The following is a 19,314-nucleotide window of genomic DNA, read 5'->3' as shown; positions in this document are numbered from 1 at the left end:
TTATAATTAATTTAGATCACTTTGTAGAGATCGGTTTTCATTTTTACACAAAAGAGTAATTTTTTGTTGATCAATGTCAAAAAAAAACAAATTGAATCCACCATGATTCAATGATCACTGTGATTGGGTTTGTCTCGATAACATTCTGTCCAATGGGATGCCTTGTAACATTTGAGAGAGATTGGCAGCATCCAATTTTTAGGAGAATGTGGGTTTTTGAGTCTCTTTTGTAGGAGTTAGGGAGAAGTGAGGTGCAAAGAGGAGCACAATGGAAGACACTCGTGGAACTGCCCAGACAGACTTGTTTGCTTCTGAAGAAAAACATGCTGTGATTTTTTTAAACTTGAATGTCCCCCTCCCCTTCTGAAGAAAAATGTGCTGAGGTAGTGTCTCAGGTTCATTTAAAAATTTCCTGATTGTCACTGTTATGTTTTGTAACTCCAGAAACTAATTGAACGAAAAACACAGGAGTGGTATATATTTTGTTGAGTTAGTTTTTCTTTTTACTGAGGTGTTTATGATATGATGTGGTGGCATAATGACCTATTTTATTCATGTACTTCTCAGATTCAGTATAATCCATATTAAATTATGTAAAGAATGCTTAATCAAACAATATATTTACAATATTACTGAAATATTGAATACACTACACCTAGACAACAGTAAAGCACAAATCAGACTGCTGTTTATCAATTCCAGCTCAGTGTTCAACACCAACTCCCTCTCAAAATTAAGCAACACGCTTCTAAACCTTCCCCTGTAATTGGATCTTTGACTTTGTCATTGAAGACCACAGTCACTGTGAATCAGTCATAACATCTTTTTCTTGCTCACATCAACACAGGCACACCCCAGGGATGCTTGTTTAGCCTCTGCTCTGCTCTCTCTACCTGGTAACTGTGTGACTAAGCACAGCTCAAGCACCATCTATAAGTTGGCAGATGACACCACTGCTGTGGTAAGAGCACAGATGATAACAAGGAGCTATACAGGAATGAGATAAATTATCCGGTTGAGTGGCGTCACAACAACAGCCTTATTCAACATCTGTAAGACCAAGGAATTGATTGTGGACTTCATAGGAAGTGAAAGAACGCACACCAGTCCTCATTGAGGGGTCAATGGTGGAAGGGGTGAGCAGCTTTAAGTTCCTGGGTGTCAACATCTTGGAGGATCTATCTTGGGTCTAACGGTCATGAAAGAAGTACACTAGTGGCTCTATGCCATTACAAATTTGAGGAGATTAGGCATGTTACCAGACTCTTGTAAATTTCTGTAGATGTATGGTGGAGAGCACGTTGACTGTTATGGAGGCTCTAATGCACAGGATTGTAAGAGGCTGTAGAGACTCAGCCACTTCCATCACAGACACAACCCTCCCCATCATTGAGGACATTTTCAAGAGGCAGTGCCTCAAGAAGACAGCATCCATTATTAAAGACCCTCGTCATTCAGAATATTTCCTCTTCTCATTACTACCATCAAGGAGGAGGTACAGGATCCTGAAGACACACACTCACTGCTTAAGAAGCAGATTTTTCCACTCCACCATCAGATTTCTGAAGGGTCAATGAACTCGTGATATTCATCCTTTTTTTGCACTACTTATCTGTTCTGTAACTTTACATTTTTGTACTGTATTGCTGCTGCAAAACACCTTCATGCCATTTAAGACAATGATAAATCTGATTCTGAATGCTAAGGACAACTTCATCCAATAGCAAAGTTTGCTTTCTAGAAGCTATGTGTATTTAATTTACAGCATCAAAGAAAATTATATGTAGTAAGAATTCCAATTTACAATTTTTGAACTTGGGCAGTTCTAACCTTTGAGTATCAATAATGATTATTAGATATTGGGAAACATTATAAGAATATGGACAGTTTTTATTGGGATTAAACTCTAGATTTCTATCCTAAAGGCAATGGTGCTGCCGCTAAATTTAATATTTCATATTGTAAAATTATTATTTCAGGATCTCTGACCTGGTATATCATTTTCAAGTTTCACTGGTCATCTGGCCATATTATTTAATGGGCCATCTTAAGATGACAACTCAAATGTCTATTGAAAAATATTACATTTTGCACTCTGCTTTTTCAATGTTGATACTGCAATCAACAAGAACATAGGAAACAGAAACAGTAGCCAGTCACCACCCCATCCCACCCTGCCCCAAGGTGGGATTCAGTAAATTCAGTAAAGCCATTCAGTAAAAACACAAATTATTCAGATTTACCTTCAGCATCCTACTTTTTTCCAATGTCTGTGACTCCTTTGTTGTTCAATTATCTGCTGTTCTAGGTTAGAAAATTTCAAAGGTTCAGAACTATCAAAGAAAAAAATACTCCTCATATCTGTCTGCCAGAGAAAGCAGGATCTCCCAATGACCACATATTTTAATTCCACGTCCCATTCCCATTCTGATATGTCTATCTATGGCCTCCTCTACTGTCAAGATGAAGCCACACTCAGGTTAGAGGAACAACACTTTATATTCCGTCTGGGTAGCCTCCAACCTGATGGCATGTATATTGATTTCTCTAACTTCAGTTAATGCCCCTCCTCCCCTCCTTACCCCATCCCTTATTTATTTATTTCTCTCTCTATCTATCTATCTATCTATCTATCTATCTATCTATCTATCTATCTATCTATCTATCTATCTATCTATCTATCTATCTATTTATTATTTCTTCCCCCCCCCCTTTTTTTCTTTCTCTCTGCCCCTCTCACAATCATTCCTTGCCTGTTCTCCATCTTCCTCTGGTGCTCCCCCCTTCCCCACTTTCTCCCTAAGCCTCCTGTCCCATGATCCTTTCCCTTCTCCAGCTGTGTATCCCTTTTGCCAATCAACTTTCCAGCTCTTAGCTTCATCCTTCCCCCCTTACCTTCTCCTATCATTTTGGATTTCCCTCCTCCCCCTCTCAAATCTCTTTACTATCTCTTCTTTCAGTTAGTCCTGATGAAGGGTCTTGGCCCGAAATGTCGACTGTACTTCTTCCTATAGATGCTGCCTGGCCTGCTGCATCCCAATGTGTGTGTTGCTTAAATTTCCAGCATCTGCAGATTTCCTCGTGTTTGCTCCTCATATCTTGTTGAATTTGGCAACTTTAAACAATAGCACCTTGTTTTCAGATGCTTCCAACCAGGGGTCCACTAACACTTGGGTTAATGGTAGGGGTCCATGGTGTAAGAAAGGTTGGGAACCCCTGCATCCTCCCAGTGCCCAGACGAGAGAAAATTTGCAGATGCTGGAAGTCCAAAGCAACACACAGAAAATGCTAGAGGAACTCAGCAGTCCAGGCAGTGTCTATGGAAAAGAATACAGTTGATGTTTTGAGCCGAGACCCCTCAGAAGGATTGGAGGAAAAACGATGAGGAGTCAGTGTCCACTCTGCCCATCTTTCTATGTTTCAATCAGAGCCTTATTCTTAGAATTGGTCACTCCTCGTTTCCTACATCAACCACTTCATCTCAGGAATTAAACTAGTGAATAAGATTCTAAACGTGTCGTGAAAGTGAACTGCATTTTTAAATGTAATTTTCAGATACAAATCACCTAATGCACTCTCACAGATTGATTTGTAAATAAATCTTGGAGAATCATCCCACTATTTTAAAACTCGTGAGACCCATGGTCATATTTTATTGATCTGAAATAATACGCTTATGAGTAAAATTTCATATCCACCTACTGTTCCAAAAACCCCGCACCGCTGTGATGTACTTCAGTTTTAAATTAATTCTACATTCTTTGCAATGGAATCGTTAGGACAATATTTCCTTTTAACTGAAAACTTGCATAAACGCCTCACTGCCAGACTTCTTTGTGGCATTTAATCAGTCTTACGCATGAATATCGTTGTAGGTAAGAGCAAGAAATGCATGTCTATCAATTCATTCATTTATTGATGTTATTATGTACAATTCTCCCACCGGCGAGTTTAAACAATGGCAGTAACCGACTAAAGGTTCCGGCTGCAGTAGCATGGTCGGAACGTTTTCATGTTGCCTTCATTACTCCACCCGGACTAGAATGTGGTGACGGAGCAGCGCGCGGTGCCATGGCGTTTAATTTGGGTGGTGGGACATCAGGTGAGTATGGCGGTGGGAGAACGAGCCTGAGAATGGACTGCAGCTGATAAAAATGGATTTATATGTATACATTGCATCACGGTGATCTCGGGGGAGATGACCGTTGCGGCTGTTAATGGTATCCGGTGATCGGAGCCTTTGACTGGTTCCGGTCGACCGCTGCTGTCGGTTACTGGAGACAATGGAATAGAATTGTCGCTTGTGCTATCGGTGGACACGAAACCCATGGGCAGAGTGGCACAGATCTAGGAGAGAATGCGATGGAACCGTCCCAGGGGCAGTAACTGTAAACGGTGGGGGGGAGGTGGCGGGTTGCAAATTGCATATAATGTAGCCCCACCCCTACCAAATCAAAAATCATACTGGAAGCGTAAGAGACTTTGGATAACCTATCGAGAATACAATGGGGCTGAGATTGTAAAGGGAGCTGGGAAGGGCATGTAATAAGGGCATTGTCTCAATTGTAATAGGGGACTTCAATATGTAAGGGGATTGGGAAAATCAGATTGGTGTCGGATCCCAAGAGAGGGAATTACAAGGTAGCTTTTTAGAGCAGCTTGTGATCGAGCCTACTTTAGATTGGGTGTTGTCTAATAACATAAATCTTATTAGGGAGCTTAATGTAAAGGAGCCCTTAGGAGACAGTGATTATAATGTAGAATTCATACTGCAATTCGAGAGGGAGATGCGTAAGTTATATGTAGCAGTATTGCAGTGGAATAACCGTGAGTTACAGGCCTAAGAGATGAGCCTGCCTAGGAGGATACTGGCGGAGATAACGGCAGAATAGAGGTGGCTGAAGTTTATGGGACTAGTTCATAATGTGCAGGATAGAAGAAGTTGCTCTCAAATGGCAGAGCTAGGCAACTGTGATTGACAAGGGACATTAAGGTCTGCATAAAAGCTAAAGAAAAGGGAATGTAGCAAAAATGAGTGGGAATTTGGATAATTAGGAAGTTTTAAAAATCCAACCAAAGGCAATAATAAAGCTAAAAGAAGGAAAAAGATGAAATATGAGGACAAACTAACAACATAAAGCGGGATACTAAAAGTTTTTTCAATTATATAAATAAAAGAGAGATGAGAGTCGATCTTGGACCACTGGAAAATGATGTTGCTGAGACAGTAGTGGGGGCAAAGAAATGGCAGATGAACTTAACAAGCATTTTGCTTCAGTCTTTACTGTGGAAGACACTAGCAGTGTGCCAGAGGTCTGTGAGTGTTAGGGAGCGGGAGTGAGTGGCACTGCTATTACAAAAGAAAAAGTGCTAGGCAAACTGAAAGGCCTTAAGGTGGAGAAGTCAACTGGATCAGATGGACTACATCTCAGAGTCCTGAAAGAGATTGCCGAAGCGATAGCTTTGCATTGGTCATAACCTTTCAATAATCATTTGATCCTGGCAAGGTCCTGGAGGACACTCCACTCTTTAAGAAGGGAGGAAGACCAAAGAGGAAATTATAGGCCAGTTAGCCTAACCTCAGTGTTTGGGAAAATGTTGGAGTCCATTATTAAGGACGAGGTTTCGAGGTACTAATGATAAAATAAGTCAAAGTCAAAATGGTTTCCATAAAGGGAAATCTTGCCTAGGCAAATCTGTTGGAATTCTTTGAAGAAGTAACAAGCAGGGTGGACAAATGAGAAGCAGTGGATGTCATTTACTTAGATTTTCAGGAGGTGTTTGATAAGATGCCACACATGAGGCTGCTTAAAAAAATATAATCTGTTGGTGTTACAGGAAAGATTCTGGCATGGATAGGGCAATGGCTGAAAGGCAGGAGGTGGCGAGTGGGCCTTTTCTGGTTGGCTGCCAATGACTAGCAGTGTTTCTCAGGGGTCAATATTGGGACTGCTACTTTTCACGTTGTTTGTCAATGATTAGATAGTGGAATTGATAGCTTTGTGACTAAGTTTGTGGAGGATACGAAGATAGGTGGAGGGGTAGGTAGTGCTGAGGAAGCAATGCAATTTCAGCAGGACTTTAACAAATTGGAAGAATGGGCAAGAAAAGTGGCAGATGGAATACAGTGTTGGGAACTGTATGATAATGCATTTTGGTAAAAGGAACAATAGTGCAAATCAGAATTCAAAAATTCAAACAGCAGAGATGCAGAGGGACTTAGGAGCCCTTGTGCAAGAGTCCCAGAAGGTTAATTCGCAGGTTGAGTGTGTGGTAAAGAAGGCAAATGCAGTGATGGCATTTATTTCAAGGGCAATGGAATAGATAAGTATGGAGATAACACTGAACCTTTATAAGACACTGGTCAGGCTGCACTGGGAGTATTGTCAACAGTTTTGGGCCCCTTGCCTCAAAAAGGATGTATTGTCATTCGAGACTTTTCAGAGGAGTTTCACGAGAATGATTCCGGGAATGAAGAGGTTAACATATGAGGAACGTCTGGCAGTTTTGGGCCTGTACTCACTGGAATTTAAAAGAATGCATGGGGAACTCATTAAAACCTACCAAATGTTGAAAGGACTAGATAGGGTGAATATGGAGAGGGTGTTTCCTGTGGAGGGGATATCTAGAACTAGAGGGCCCAGCCTCAAAATTGAGGGATGACCCTTTAGAACAGAGGTAAGGAGGAATTTTTTTTTAAGCCAAGGAATGGTGAATCTGTGGAATGCTTTGCCACAGACTGTGGTGGTGGTCAAGTCTGTGGGTCTATTTAAAGTGGAAATTGATAGAGTCCTGATTGGTCGGGGCATCAAGGGATGTGGTGAGATGGCAGTTGTATGGGTTGAATGGGATCTGGGATCAGCCATGATGAAATGGTAGAGTGGACTCAATGGGCTGAATGGCCTAATTCTGCTCCTGTGTCTTATAGATTGCAATATGCAGTTCTGGGTTTTCATCTCTTGCAAATCAGAATATACTAGAACTGCTTAGCATATGGAGCAGTATCTAATGAGAGGTATAGTTAACTTGGATCAGTGATCTTTCATCAGAACATGGAAAGCACTGTCAATAAAAGCAGATCAGTAAGGCTGTTAGGAATAATCTCCTGAAATTGTATTGAATTAGAATTTATTTGGGTTGAACAGTGAAGCAGCAGAAAGCAGAAAACTTTGGCAGTCGATCAGGCCCCAGAATGGTCGTTATGATATAGAAAGCACTACAAATGGGGGAATTAGAGATACATGTAAAAGGGGTAATGTACTAAGATTTGACTGACAAATGTATCCAATACAATATGAAATTAATGTAATTATGTATATGAAATGGATTCTCAGATTTGCAGGCTGTGTAGGGAATAGGTATTGTAGATATAGAACTGTACATTAGAAAAGATTAATTAGTAATCTTCAGATTCAGTTTATTGTCATTTATAAACCACAAATACAATGCAGTTAAAAAATGAGACAACATTCTCCGGAATGATATCACGAAAAGGCACAAAACAGACCACACAACAGACCACTTCTTGTTATAATGAAACTTTTACAAAAGCGTGAACATCAAATAGAATTTTGCAGTAAGTTCAAAACTGATATGGTTCAAGAAGAAAATGGAATTTTCAATCTATACACTTATACTATGAAAATAGAAGTCAAGTTTATTGTCAATTAACTGTATACATGTATATCATCAAAAGAGATGTTTCTCTGGACCAAGGTGTAAAGCACTGTAGAGCACGTAACACAGTAATTTAGGAAATTAAGAATTAAATCTACAAAGGAATTTATGCATAGATAAAGTAGAGTGCATAAATTAAATATTGTAGGTATGGTACAAATTATCCGGTGACACTTTGAATGCAATGCAGCAGGGAGTTCAGAAGCCTAATGAGGGTAGAAGCAGTTTCCCACCTTGACTGTTATTGTCTTTATGCTTTGGAGTTTCCTGCTTGTTCGTAGAATGCCAAAGGATGCTGGATGGATGGGATCCTGGATAATACTAAGGGCCCTGTGTATGCAGTGCTCTTGATAAATGGCCCTGATGGATGTAAGGAGACCCCTATAATCCTCTTGGCTATTCTCTCAGTCCTTTGTAGGGACTTCCAGTCTGATGTTCTGCTGCTCCCATTTCAGATAGAGATTTAGCTTGTCAGGATGCCCTCAATGGTGCTCCTGTAAAATTCGGTTAAAATGGGGAGTTTGGGGTAGCCTCACTTGCTTCAATCTCCTTAGGGAGTGGAGATGCTGCTGTGCCTTCTTATTCAGGGAGATGATATTGAGGGATCAGGTGAGGTCATCTGTGATGTGAACTCTCAGGAACTTGCACTTAACTTTCTCTATGTAGAAGTCATGTATGTGCAGAGAGATTGTTCATATTCATCTTCCTAAAGTCTGCATAATTTCCTTGGTCTCCTCCACGTTCAGACTTGGGTTGTTGTTCTCACATCAGTCGCTCCACTTCCTCTCTGTACTTCGTGACTCATCATTGTTGATGAGGCCAGTCACTTTGGTGTCATCTGCTAACTTGACATGGCTGGTAAGTTGGGAAACTAAAGAAATAATGCATAGTTTGCAATAGATTCAATAGGACTGTGTAGCTCGGGTGGCTGATGGTTGAGTTGAGTTGTTCTCTGAAATTAGTAATTCATTTGCAAACGTTTTGTCACCATACAATGTCTCCTCAAATGGTGATGTAACATTTGCAAATGGATTGCTAAGATTGGAGAACAACTCAACCTGAATTTTTAAGCCATTAAAATTGAAATACAAAACATATCCAGTTTAAAATCAGTTTTTTAAAGACACTTAACTGTCCCACTGTAGCGGTGTGCTACATGCAGCGCTGAAATAACGACACGGAGTCGGTAAACTGCAGTTTAAAAAAAGATTTTATTTCAACTTCGCGGCCTCGCTTTAAAGCCTCCCTGATCCCGCCCTCCCCGAGCGCGGATGCTGTAGGGGGCACGTATTCACAGTCCCGCACGGGCTTTTCCCTTTGTTGGTGAAGCAGACCTGGCGCCCTTTTGGGACTGGCCTTTATGCCGGCGCGCTGGCTATTTGTGAGCCGGTTCAAGTGCGCTAGGAAGTGGGTCACCACACCATCATCCTTATTTGGGGAATGTTAACAAGACTGTGCTCTTCCTTCAGACTCCATTTGGAGCTCTACATCTTTCTGAACTTTCTAGCAGACACATTTTGCATTGCATGCCAGTGATACCTAGTCCAAAATTTTTGCACATTTTAAAGAATCTTGGAGATTTTGTTCTGTGTTATCTAAGCTTGAAATTCTATTTGCTTTCATGTAAACACTGGGGTGGGTTTGAAAACTTTAAAAGTGTGCAGTGACAGAAAAGATCTTCAATTATCTTTAAAAATCTCGGCACGTTATATAATGCTACAATCTGAAAATGTTTAGAAAACATAAATTCAGGAGCTACTGTAATTTTTATTAGTGTTTGGGGCAGCACAGTAGCATTATTACAGTGCTAGTGACCCGGGTTCAATTCCCGATATTGTTTATAAGGAGTTTGTATGTCTTCCCCTTGACTGTGTGGGTTTCCTCTGGGTTCTCTGGTTTCCTCCTACATTACAAAGACCTACAGGTGAATGGGTTAGATGGTCACATGGGTGCAGTTGGGCTGTAAGGACCTGTTACTGTGCTGTATGAAATTTAAAATCCTTGGGAGTCCAACTTTTTTTCAGTGAATTCCATCTTTTCCAAATTTCCATCCATCCAGATTGCTGGATTGAGGGAAAACTGCTTCATTGAGGGATGTTTTTTGAGGGATGATTTTTACAACTAATGCTCTTTTAATACTCAAGTTTACTAATGCTGCAGAAAAACTTTAAGAAATATGTAAAAATTTCTGCATATTTTATCTACAGTTGACCTTCACTAATCTGACTACCTGTAATCTGGTTCCTTCAATAATCCGGCACTGATTTCAAATTTCCTGGGCCACCTTACCAATCTGCTGCGCATTGATTTGGTTGCGCTAGATCTGTTCACGTGTTGGTGCGCTCTTGAAGGCACTGACAGGCAATTCCTGCTTGTTTTCTTGTATTTGTTAATATCATTTGCTCTTTTGTAGCCCCAATTATGGCCCCAGTGAGTAAAGGTAATGCAGCTCATGCTGTGAAGTGAAGACACTGCACATTATCCATTAAAGATAAGGTTGAACTCTTGAAAAATCTGGACAGTGGGCACGGAGCAACCACTCTTTGCTGAACATCGACGGCTCCTCGGTAGAGATCGTTAAGAGCACCAAATTTCTTGGTGTTCACCTGCTAGAGAATCTCACCTGGTCCCTCAACACCAGCTCCATAGCAAAGAAAGCCCAGCAGTGTCTCTACTTTCTGCGAAGGCTGAGGAAAGTCCATCTCCCACCCCCCATCCCCAACACATTCTACAGGGGTTGTATTGAGAGCATCCTGAGCAGCTGCATCACTGCCTGGTTCGGAAATTGCATCTTCTTGGATCGCAAGACCCTGCAGCGGATAGTGACATCAGCTGAGAAGATCATCAGGGTCTCTCTTCCCGCCATCACAAATATTTACACTACATGCTGCATCTGCAAAGTAAACAGCATTATGAAGGACTCCACGCACCCCTCATACAAACTCCTTTCCCTCCTGCCGTCTGGGAAAAGGCACCGAAGCATTCTGACTCTCACGACCAGACTATGTAACAGTTTCTTCCCCGAAGCTATCAGACTCCACAATACCTGAAGCCTGGACTGACACCTTGCCCTATTGTCCTCTTTATTATTTATTGTAATGCCTGCACTGTTTTATGCACTTTATGCAGTCCTGTAGGTCTGTAGTTTAGTGTAGCTTTCTCTGTTGTTTTTTACGTAGTTCAGTCTAGTTTTTGTACTGTGTCATGTAACACTATGGTCCTGAAAGATGTTGTCTCATTTTTACTATGTACTGTACATAGCAGTTATGGTCGAAATGACAATAAAAATGACTTGACAGTGGTGTATCGGTGAAAAGCTTGTGCGAGTGTTACAACATTGGCTCTTCCACATTGTATGATATAAAGAAACAGAAAGAAAAACTGCTACATTTTTTTTTGCTGATAGTGGCTTAAAGAAAAAGATATGCAAAAGAAAAATAATGAAAGACTGAAGAAGTTTGGAACTAGATAAAGTGCTGATAATGTTTAATCTTGTAAATGAAGATGTTGAACTATCTGGAGATATGGTGAAGGAATAAGCAAAAGTGTTTCATGAAGAACTAGGACTAGATTATGAGTGTGACTAAAGTGAAGGCTAAAGTGACTAAAGTGTGCGGTGTGTGGTGAAAAACGTTCAGCAGACAAGGAAGCAACAGTAGAGTTTGTTGAACAAACTTTTGTGCCAGTTTCAGCACCAGTTCCTGATGCTTCACTCATTTTTCAAGATGAAGATGTTGATGATCCTGACAACCCCACACTTGCAAACATGTAACTTTGCCTGAAGGTATATTAAGCGTCTCACTTTAGAAGCTGAAGTGCTCAACCTTTCTGTATATGTTAATTTCTGTACCCTTTATTTTATCTGTGCTTGTACAGTATATTACTTTATTAAAATTTCACTTGCTACTCATTTATTATTTCTGTTTCATTATTATCTAACTTGTACTGATGTACATAATATTTTAAAGGTATGATGAGGCAGTTAGCTATTGCTTAATGTGATACTTCTGTAATTCAGCATTTTCACTAATTGGGAACTCCTCAGGTCCCAATGGTGCCGGATTATAGAAGGTCGACCTGTATCTGAAATTCTGCAGGTACAAACTTGGAAACCTAATTGTCTGTCATTCTGTTGTTGGTACAGTCAGCAGTATTAATGAAGTTATGTTTTGACTGTTATATGTAGGAATATATCAGTCCAGCATTATCAATCTGCTTTTGTTTTACAATGGAACAACTAACTGCTTTTGTTGTAGAAATTGTTATAAGCTAACCGAACAATAGCAATATAGCATAATAGCATATTATGTTTTGATACATGTTAAGGATTTCTGCTTAGGTTCAAGTTTAGAGGCTTGATTATTGTTACCATATTTAATTGCAAGTGAGTATGGTAGACATGCCTTTTAAAAACTTTTGAATGCAGTATTAGATTTTCTGAAAATGGCCATTGTGTCCCAAAATGACTTGGAAATAGTTCTGTTTAATCTCCATAAATTTCAAGTAGGGATGGTCCCAGAAAGTAGATGTGTGTTGTGATTAATTTTTTAATGGACCAATTTTTAGCAATGTTAACTGGGTCAAGTTACCAATCCTAATTAATCAAGGAGGATCTTTTTAAGGAAACAAGCTTTTAGAATTGTTGCTCTTTTTGAGAAACTCCCTGACCGTGTTGGTTCATGGCAGATTTTGTGCTTGAAGTGGGAATATATTTGAGTGAAAATTTGAGGATGGACCCTTAATAATGAAGGTCGGGTGAGATTAATTGGATAGAAACATAGCAAACCTACAGCACAAAGTCCACAAAGCTGTGCCGATCATGTCCCTACCTTAGAACTACCTAGGCTTTACCCATAGCCCTCTATTTTTCTAAGCTCCATGTAGCCACCCAGGAGTCTCTTAAAAGACCCTGTTATTTCCACCTTCACCACTGCCATTGGCAGCCCATTCCACGCACTCACCACTCTGCGTAAAAACAACAACAACTTACCCCTGACATCTCCTCTGTACCTACTTCCAAGCACCTTAAAACTATGCCCTCTCATGCTAGCCATTTCAGCTCTGGGAAAAGCCTCTGACTATCCACATGATCAATGCCTGTCATTATCTTATACTCTTCTATCAGGTCACCTCTCATCCTCTGATGCTCCAAGAAGGCCGAGTTCACTCAACCTATTCTCATAAGGTATGCTTCCCAATCTAGCTAACATTCTTGTAAATCTCTTCTGCTCCCTTTCTACGGCTTCCACATCCTTCCTGTAGTGAGGTGACTAGAACTGAGCACAGTACTCCAAGTGGGATCTGACCAGGGTCTTATATAGCTGCAACATCGCCTCTCGGCTCTTAAACTCAATCCAACGATTGATGAAGGATAGGTACCTATAGCAGATAGTGTCCATACTGTAAATTATATTATTTCGTTTTACAGGGTTTGTATGTTTTGTGACGGTGCTCCGGTTTCCTTCCACATTTCCCAAAGTCATGGTTAGAGTTAGTGAGTTGTGAGCATGCTCTGTTGGTGCCAGAAGTATGATAATACTCTTGAGCTGCCCAGCACAATCCTCGCTGATTTGATTGACACAAATAGCACATTTCATTGTATGTTTTGGTGTTTCAGTGTACATGTGACAAATAAATCAAATTTTTAGTCTTTATGAATTTGTGGCTAATTTATTGGGCAGTTTTAGTCCTTTTTATTTGCATTCAGAGGAAATGCATTTGAAATAAATGTAATCACAAGCTTTTGCCAATCTGGATACTGATTACTGATTTAAAAAGAAACTGGGAGTCAGTCCCAGATTTTTTTTTAATACCTTCTGGACCTGGAACTGTACAAAATACAGTTGCTGCTTCCTGCAGAGGAAATGACAGATAAACTGAATGACTTCTACAATAGAATTGCTAATTACATGTACTCTTTAACTGAAAGAATGGAAATTGACAAATAATGACCTGATTTTATTATTTGTCAATAAAGAATAGAAATGGAAATAGTTCAATTTATGAGATGATATTTGTACCCTTTTTAATTATATAATTCATTTAAAAACAATAAATTCAGAATTTGGGTTTGGAGGAGCATTTGACACCACTCAAATGTGATTTTTGCAAGCTGGTATGGTATTACTGAAAGTAGATGCACATCAAATTGCTACTTGCTTCAATGCTTGTTTAGTTTTGAATGACGGTGTGATTATTTTGTTTAAGTTTGGATTTACATCAATAGCAGTATGGACATTCACATTTCAGAAGCACAGTTGATCTGCAAAAACTGCAGGAAATTCACAGTGATGTCTGACAGAAAGACTAATTCCATGATTTTTGTGGGGAAACTTCACTGGAGCTGTCAAAATGTATGAGCTGGGCAGTTTATTGCTAAGGCATGCCTGTGGAATAAGGTTAGCTGAGGTAGCTTAAATAGTTCTGCATTGGGTTCTTAACTTTCTCAAAGGGAATAGAATGCCATTCCGTTAGTCAACATTGTAGGTGACCTTGATGGAAGAGTAACATCATAGCATCAAATCCTTGATTATTAATTTTGGGAATTCTTAAACCCTTAAGTATGACTCTAGCATTGAATAACATCCTGCTTTCTTGTCATGCTTTTCTCTTCCATAGAAAAATGAGTTCATTTGTCTTAATAATTATGAATGTGTTCCTTGTAGGAACCACTGGATTTTCTTTTGGCTCATTTGGTGCCAAAACAACAGCAACGACAGGTTTTGGATTTGGAACTACTGCCACAACAGCTGCCTCAGGATTTGGAGGTAAGGAAATATCTTCTATATACTTGCCTTTTCAGTAATTGGGTGAGTGCAAAATACTCTGTCATACATTTTCACCTGCCAGTATGAATCTTTCCAATTTTGTTGTGTATTAAAAATGCATTTGATGTACTTTTTAGTCATGACATTTTATTTTTTTTTATCCTTTGTGTATTTTATCCTGCGTGTATTGAATCACAGGTAAATATCAGCTTAATGTGATTTAGTTTTATCAGACTATTTCTATTTTATTTCAGGCATTTGATCTTTAAAGATTCACCAGGCTAAGATTCCACAGTGATTTTTAGATGAAATGGAACAGTCATTATGAAGCAGTCGTTATTTGTACATCTGTTTAAAAATTTAATCAATGTAGACTTTTAATATTTTTGGTTTACCTCTCAACTTCTGTTGAGTAATTTTGTTTAATCAATGAACATTGCCAACATGATGGAATTTGCCAGCCTTATGTGGCAGATGCAGTGATGTCTTGTGCATGGGAGCAGGCATCATTGATGTCAGTGTACTTGTCACTTCAACTCTTCTGCATTAAAAGAAAGAATATTTAAAATTGCATAGGGGATTGGGACAGATATACTGGCCATACCGAGGTAACAAACAGGCTCCATTTTTTTTGCAGTCATCGACAAGTTGAATTTGGCCATAAGTTGGAAAACACACAAAAGTCATTTGTTTTGTTAACCATAACTCCTCAATATTGTCATCAGTGGCATTAAAAACCTACGACTGTCAAGAAAGAACAGTTACTAAAATGAAGTGGGGGATGAGAGAGTAAACTAGTCCTGCCATTAGTAGGAATGAACACATACATGCACTGTGCTTTTGAGTTTAGTAATGCTGTAGGAGGTTGTTCATATCTCGGTAATTCAGACATTTGTAATCGGGATAGCCTGTAAAGAACACAAGGTAAAATAGTAAGTGCTTCAAAAAGGGAATGCTAGAACAAATATGGAAAGGGTATCAAGATTCTAACTTCCTCCCTGCCCTCAAATTTACCTGATCCATTTCTGACACCTCCCTGCCTTTTCTCGATCTCGCTCTCTGTCTCTGTCTCTGGAGACAGCTTATCTACTGATGCCTATTATAAGCCCAGTGATTCTGACAGCTGCTTGGACTATACCTCTTCTTACCCTGTTACTTCTAAAAGTGTCAACCCCTTCTCTCAATTCCTCTGTCTCCATTGGATCTGCTCTCAGGATAAGGCTTTTCATTCCAGAACTAAGGAGATGTCCTCCTCCTTCAATGTCCCTTCCTTCGCCATCAACACTGCCCTCAACTAAATCTCTTCCATTTCACGCACGTCTGCTCTCTCCCCATCCTTGTCAAACCCCATGTCAAAAACCTTGGTGTGATATTTGATTCTGCCTTAAGTTTGACAAGTAAGTTAATGCAGTAGTAAAAGCCAGCTTTTTCCAGCTTTGTACTGTTGCCAAATTCAAGCCGGTTTCTCTTTCAAGGATCTCAAGAAAATCATCCAAGTCCTTATATCTTCCCTCTTGGACTACCGTCAACCCTCCTTACCTGCAAGGGATTGGTTCCGGGACCCCTTGCAGATACCAAAAAACACGGATGCTCAAGTCCCTTGTTCAGTCTGTCTCAAAGTGGTGGACCTTAGGACCCAGTGGAACCCCAGACCTCATTAAACCTGTCTCAGTGCGGTGGACATCAAGACCCGGCGACGGAGCTCTGAATCCACAGTGTTTCTGTTCACGAAAATAATCACGATTGAAAATAAAGTGGAAATAATAAAGCGATCAGAAAGAGGTGAAACACCATCGGTCATTGTAAAACCGTTAGGCTATAGTCGGTCAGCGATCGGAACAATTTTAAAGGATAAAGTGAGAAAGGCTCTGCCCCGATGAAAGCTACAATTATTACTAAGCAACGCAGTGGTTTAATAATTGGGTTTTGGGTTTTGAGTTTTTGATCCTCCACATCAACCTGGCATGTTCCGAGCCCAGCGCTGAAGCATAGGTTCTTAAGTGTTTTATATGCATAGAATATACTAAGACAAATATTTGACTAACTGACACTAAATAATACTAAATGTACCTGCTCAGACTTAATTAGTAAGAGAACTTCCGATTTTTTTTCGATCCCGATCCACGATAACCTACGCACATCCTCCTGTATACTTTAAATCATCTCTAGATTACTTATAATACCTAATACAATGTAAATGCTATGTAAATTAGTTGATATACTGCATTGATATACTGCATTGCATAATGACAAGAAAAAAAGACTGTACATGCTCGAACAACATGTGCTGGACCAGCACTTCCAGGTTTTCTCAACTTGTGGATGTGGAACTCGTGGATAAGGAGGGCCGACTGTACTCCGATTCCCTGTATACTGGGATTAGTCAGTCGTCCCTGTCCTGCCTGCAACTGGTCCAGAACGCCGCAGCCAGGCTCTTGACAGGTGCCCGGAAGAGGGACCATATTACTACTATCCAGTCCTCTCTCCACTGGCTGCCAGTACGGTTTTGAATTGATTTTAAGGTTCTCTTGTTTGTTTATAAAGCCCTAAATGAGCTGGCTCCCTTCTATATTGCAGACCTCCTAACCCTTATTCTACTTCCAGGTCCCTCAGGTCGGTTGACTTGGGGCTCCTGACTGTCCCGTGATCTAAACTTAAGCTCAGGGGTGACCACGGGTTTGCATTCCCCTCCCTATCAGATCTGCCCCCTCCATTGACTCTTTAAAATCCAGGCTCAAAGCTTACCTTTATTCACTAGCGCTTGAGTCTTCCTGATGTGGCGGAGTTTTGGCTTGTGCCTAGGCTCATGTGTTGTTTATTTTGTACTTATAAGCTGAGTGCCATGGTGTTTATATCTGTGTTTCTTGTATTTGTGATTTTAGCTACCTGTTATGGTTTGTACAGCACTTTGGTCAATGAGTTGTTTTTAAATGTGCTTTATAAATAAATTTAACTTGACATAATTCTGTCACCCCACCAGGGATAGGGTTCCTCTTGTCCTCACTTACCATCCCACCAGCCTCCGCGTCCAACACACAAGTCTCCGTAACTTTTATCTCCAACAGGATCCCACCACCAAGTACATTTTTTCCCTTCCCCCTCCACTCCCTTGTCCATCTCCCTCGTTGCAAGCAGAATAAGTGCTACACCTGCCCTACACCTCTTCCCTCACTACCTTTCAGGGCCCCAAACAGTCTTTCCAGGTGAGGCAACACTTCACCTATGAGTCTTTTGCGGTCATTACTGTATCCACAGTGTGGCCTCCTGTATGTCGGTGAGACCGATGGAGATTAGAAGACCACTTCGCCGAGCATCCACGTTCTGTCCACCAAGAGAAGCAGGATTCCCTAGTGGCCACCCATTTTAATTTCATTTTCCATTCCCATTCTGACAATTCAGCGAGTTAGACTGGCGGGAAGAGTAAAAAGAAGACAGCTTTATAGAGTGGGCAACAGAGTAGAGGTAGACAGAGTAGGAGGGCTTTGGCTCAACAGGGGTTTGGTGATAAATGGGTCAAGGTGAGGTAGGTTACCTGTGAAGAATAGAAACAGGAAGTATGTCTGTGGTCAGTGTTTTGTACTGGCTGTCAGATGTGGGAAGTCTGGGAGACTCCCAGCCTCCCAGAAGGCTACATCTGCGCCAGGTGAGTCAAGCTGCAGCTCCTTAAGGACCAGGTTAGGAACTGGAGATGCAGCTCAATGACCTTCGTCTGGTCAGGGAAAATGAGGAGGTGATAGAAAGGAGCAAGTATAGGCAAGTAGTCACATCGGGGCCTTGAGAGATGGATAAATGGGTGACAGTCAGAAGGGCAAGGGTCAGATACTAGAGAGTACCCTGTGGCTGTCTCCAGTACCAATAAGTACTCCTGTTAGAGTACTGTTGGGGGGGGGGGTGTGAATGGCCTTCCTGCAGGAAGAAACAGTGGCCATGAGTGGCACCAAGTCTGGCCCTGTGGCTCAGAAGTGTAAGAAAAGAAAGAAGGCAGCAGTAATAGGAGACTCCATAGTTAAGGGGTCAGACAGGTGATTTTGTGGACACAGGAAAAAGACATGGATGGTAGTTTGCCTCTTAGGTGCCAGAGTCCGGGATGTTTCTGATCGTGTCCACAATATCCTGAAGTGGGAAGGTGAACAGGCAGAGGTTGTGGTACATATTGGTACCAACGACATAGGTAGGAAAAGGGAGGAAGTCCTGAAAACAGGCCCTAGGGAGTTAGGAAGGAAGTTGAGAAGCAGGATCTCCAAGGTAGTAACCTTGGGATTACTGCCTTTGAAATGCGACAGTGAGTATAGGAATAGAGTGAGGTGGAGGATAAATGCATGGCTGAGGAATTGGGGCAGGCATGACCTATACAAAAATGATGGGTTGCACTTTAATCTGAGGGGGACCAATATCCTGGCAGGGAGGTTTGCTATGGCTGTTGGGGAGAGTTTAAACTAGAATTGCTGGGGAGTGGGACCCAAACTGGAGAGATGGAGGAAGAAGCTGTTGGCTCACAAATAGAGAAAGCTTGTGGACAGAGAGAGAGGGAGGGTAGGTAGGTGATAGAAAAGGGATGCACTCAGACTTATGGTTTGAGATGTGTCTATTTTAATGCAAGAAGCATCATGAACAAAGTGGATGAGCTTAGAGCGTGAATCAGTACTTGGGAGCTATGTTGTTTTGGCGATTAGAGGGACTTGGATGGCTTTGGCAAGAATGGTTACCTTGAGTGCCAGGCTTTAGATGTTTCAGAAAGGACAGCGAGGGAGGCAAAAAATGTGGGGGCGTGGTACTGCTGATCAGAGGTAGTGTCATGGCTGCAGAAAAGGAGGAAGCCATGGAGGGATTGTCTACTGTGTCTTTGTGTGGAAGTTAGAAACAGGAAGGA

At 40.9% G+C, this 19,314-nt stretch overlaps 1 protein-coding gene across 3 annotated transcripts in view; it reads left to right on the top strand.

Moving 5' to 3' along the window:
- The first annotated feature begins 4,040 nt into the window (after positions 1 to 4,040).
- nup54 (nucleoporin 54) overlaps positions 4,041 to 19,314 on the top strand; it is an 80,090-nt gene continuing 64,816 nt past the window's right edge. For all 3 annotated transcript variants that reach the window (XM_059988815.1, XM_059988817.1, XM_059988818.1), the window contains exons 1-2: positions 4,041 to 4,102; positions 14,343 to 14,444. In XM_059988815.1, coding sequence (XP_059844798.1) covers positions 4,072 to 4,102; positions 14,343 to 14,444 — 133 coding nt within the window. In that variant the 5' untranslated portion in view covers positions 4,041 to 4,071. The remainder of the gene's footprint in view (positions 4,103 to 14,342; positions 14,445 to 19,314) is intronic.

This window comes from Hypanus sabinus, chromosome 14 (assembly GCF_030144855.1).
Source record: "Hypanus sabinus isolate sHypSab1 chromosome 14, sHypSab1.hap1, whole genome shotgun sequence".
Taxonomy (NCBI): domain Eukaryota; kingdom Metazoa; phylum Chordata; class Chondrichthyes; order Myliobatiformes; family Dasyatidae; genus Hypanus; species Hypanus sabinus.
The sequence above is the reverse complement of the archived record's forward strand: the minus strand, read 5'-3'. Positions and strand labels throughout refer to the sequence as shown.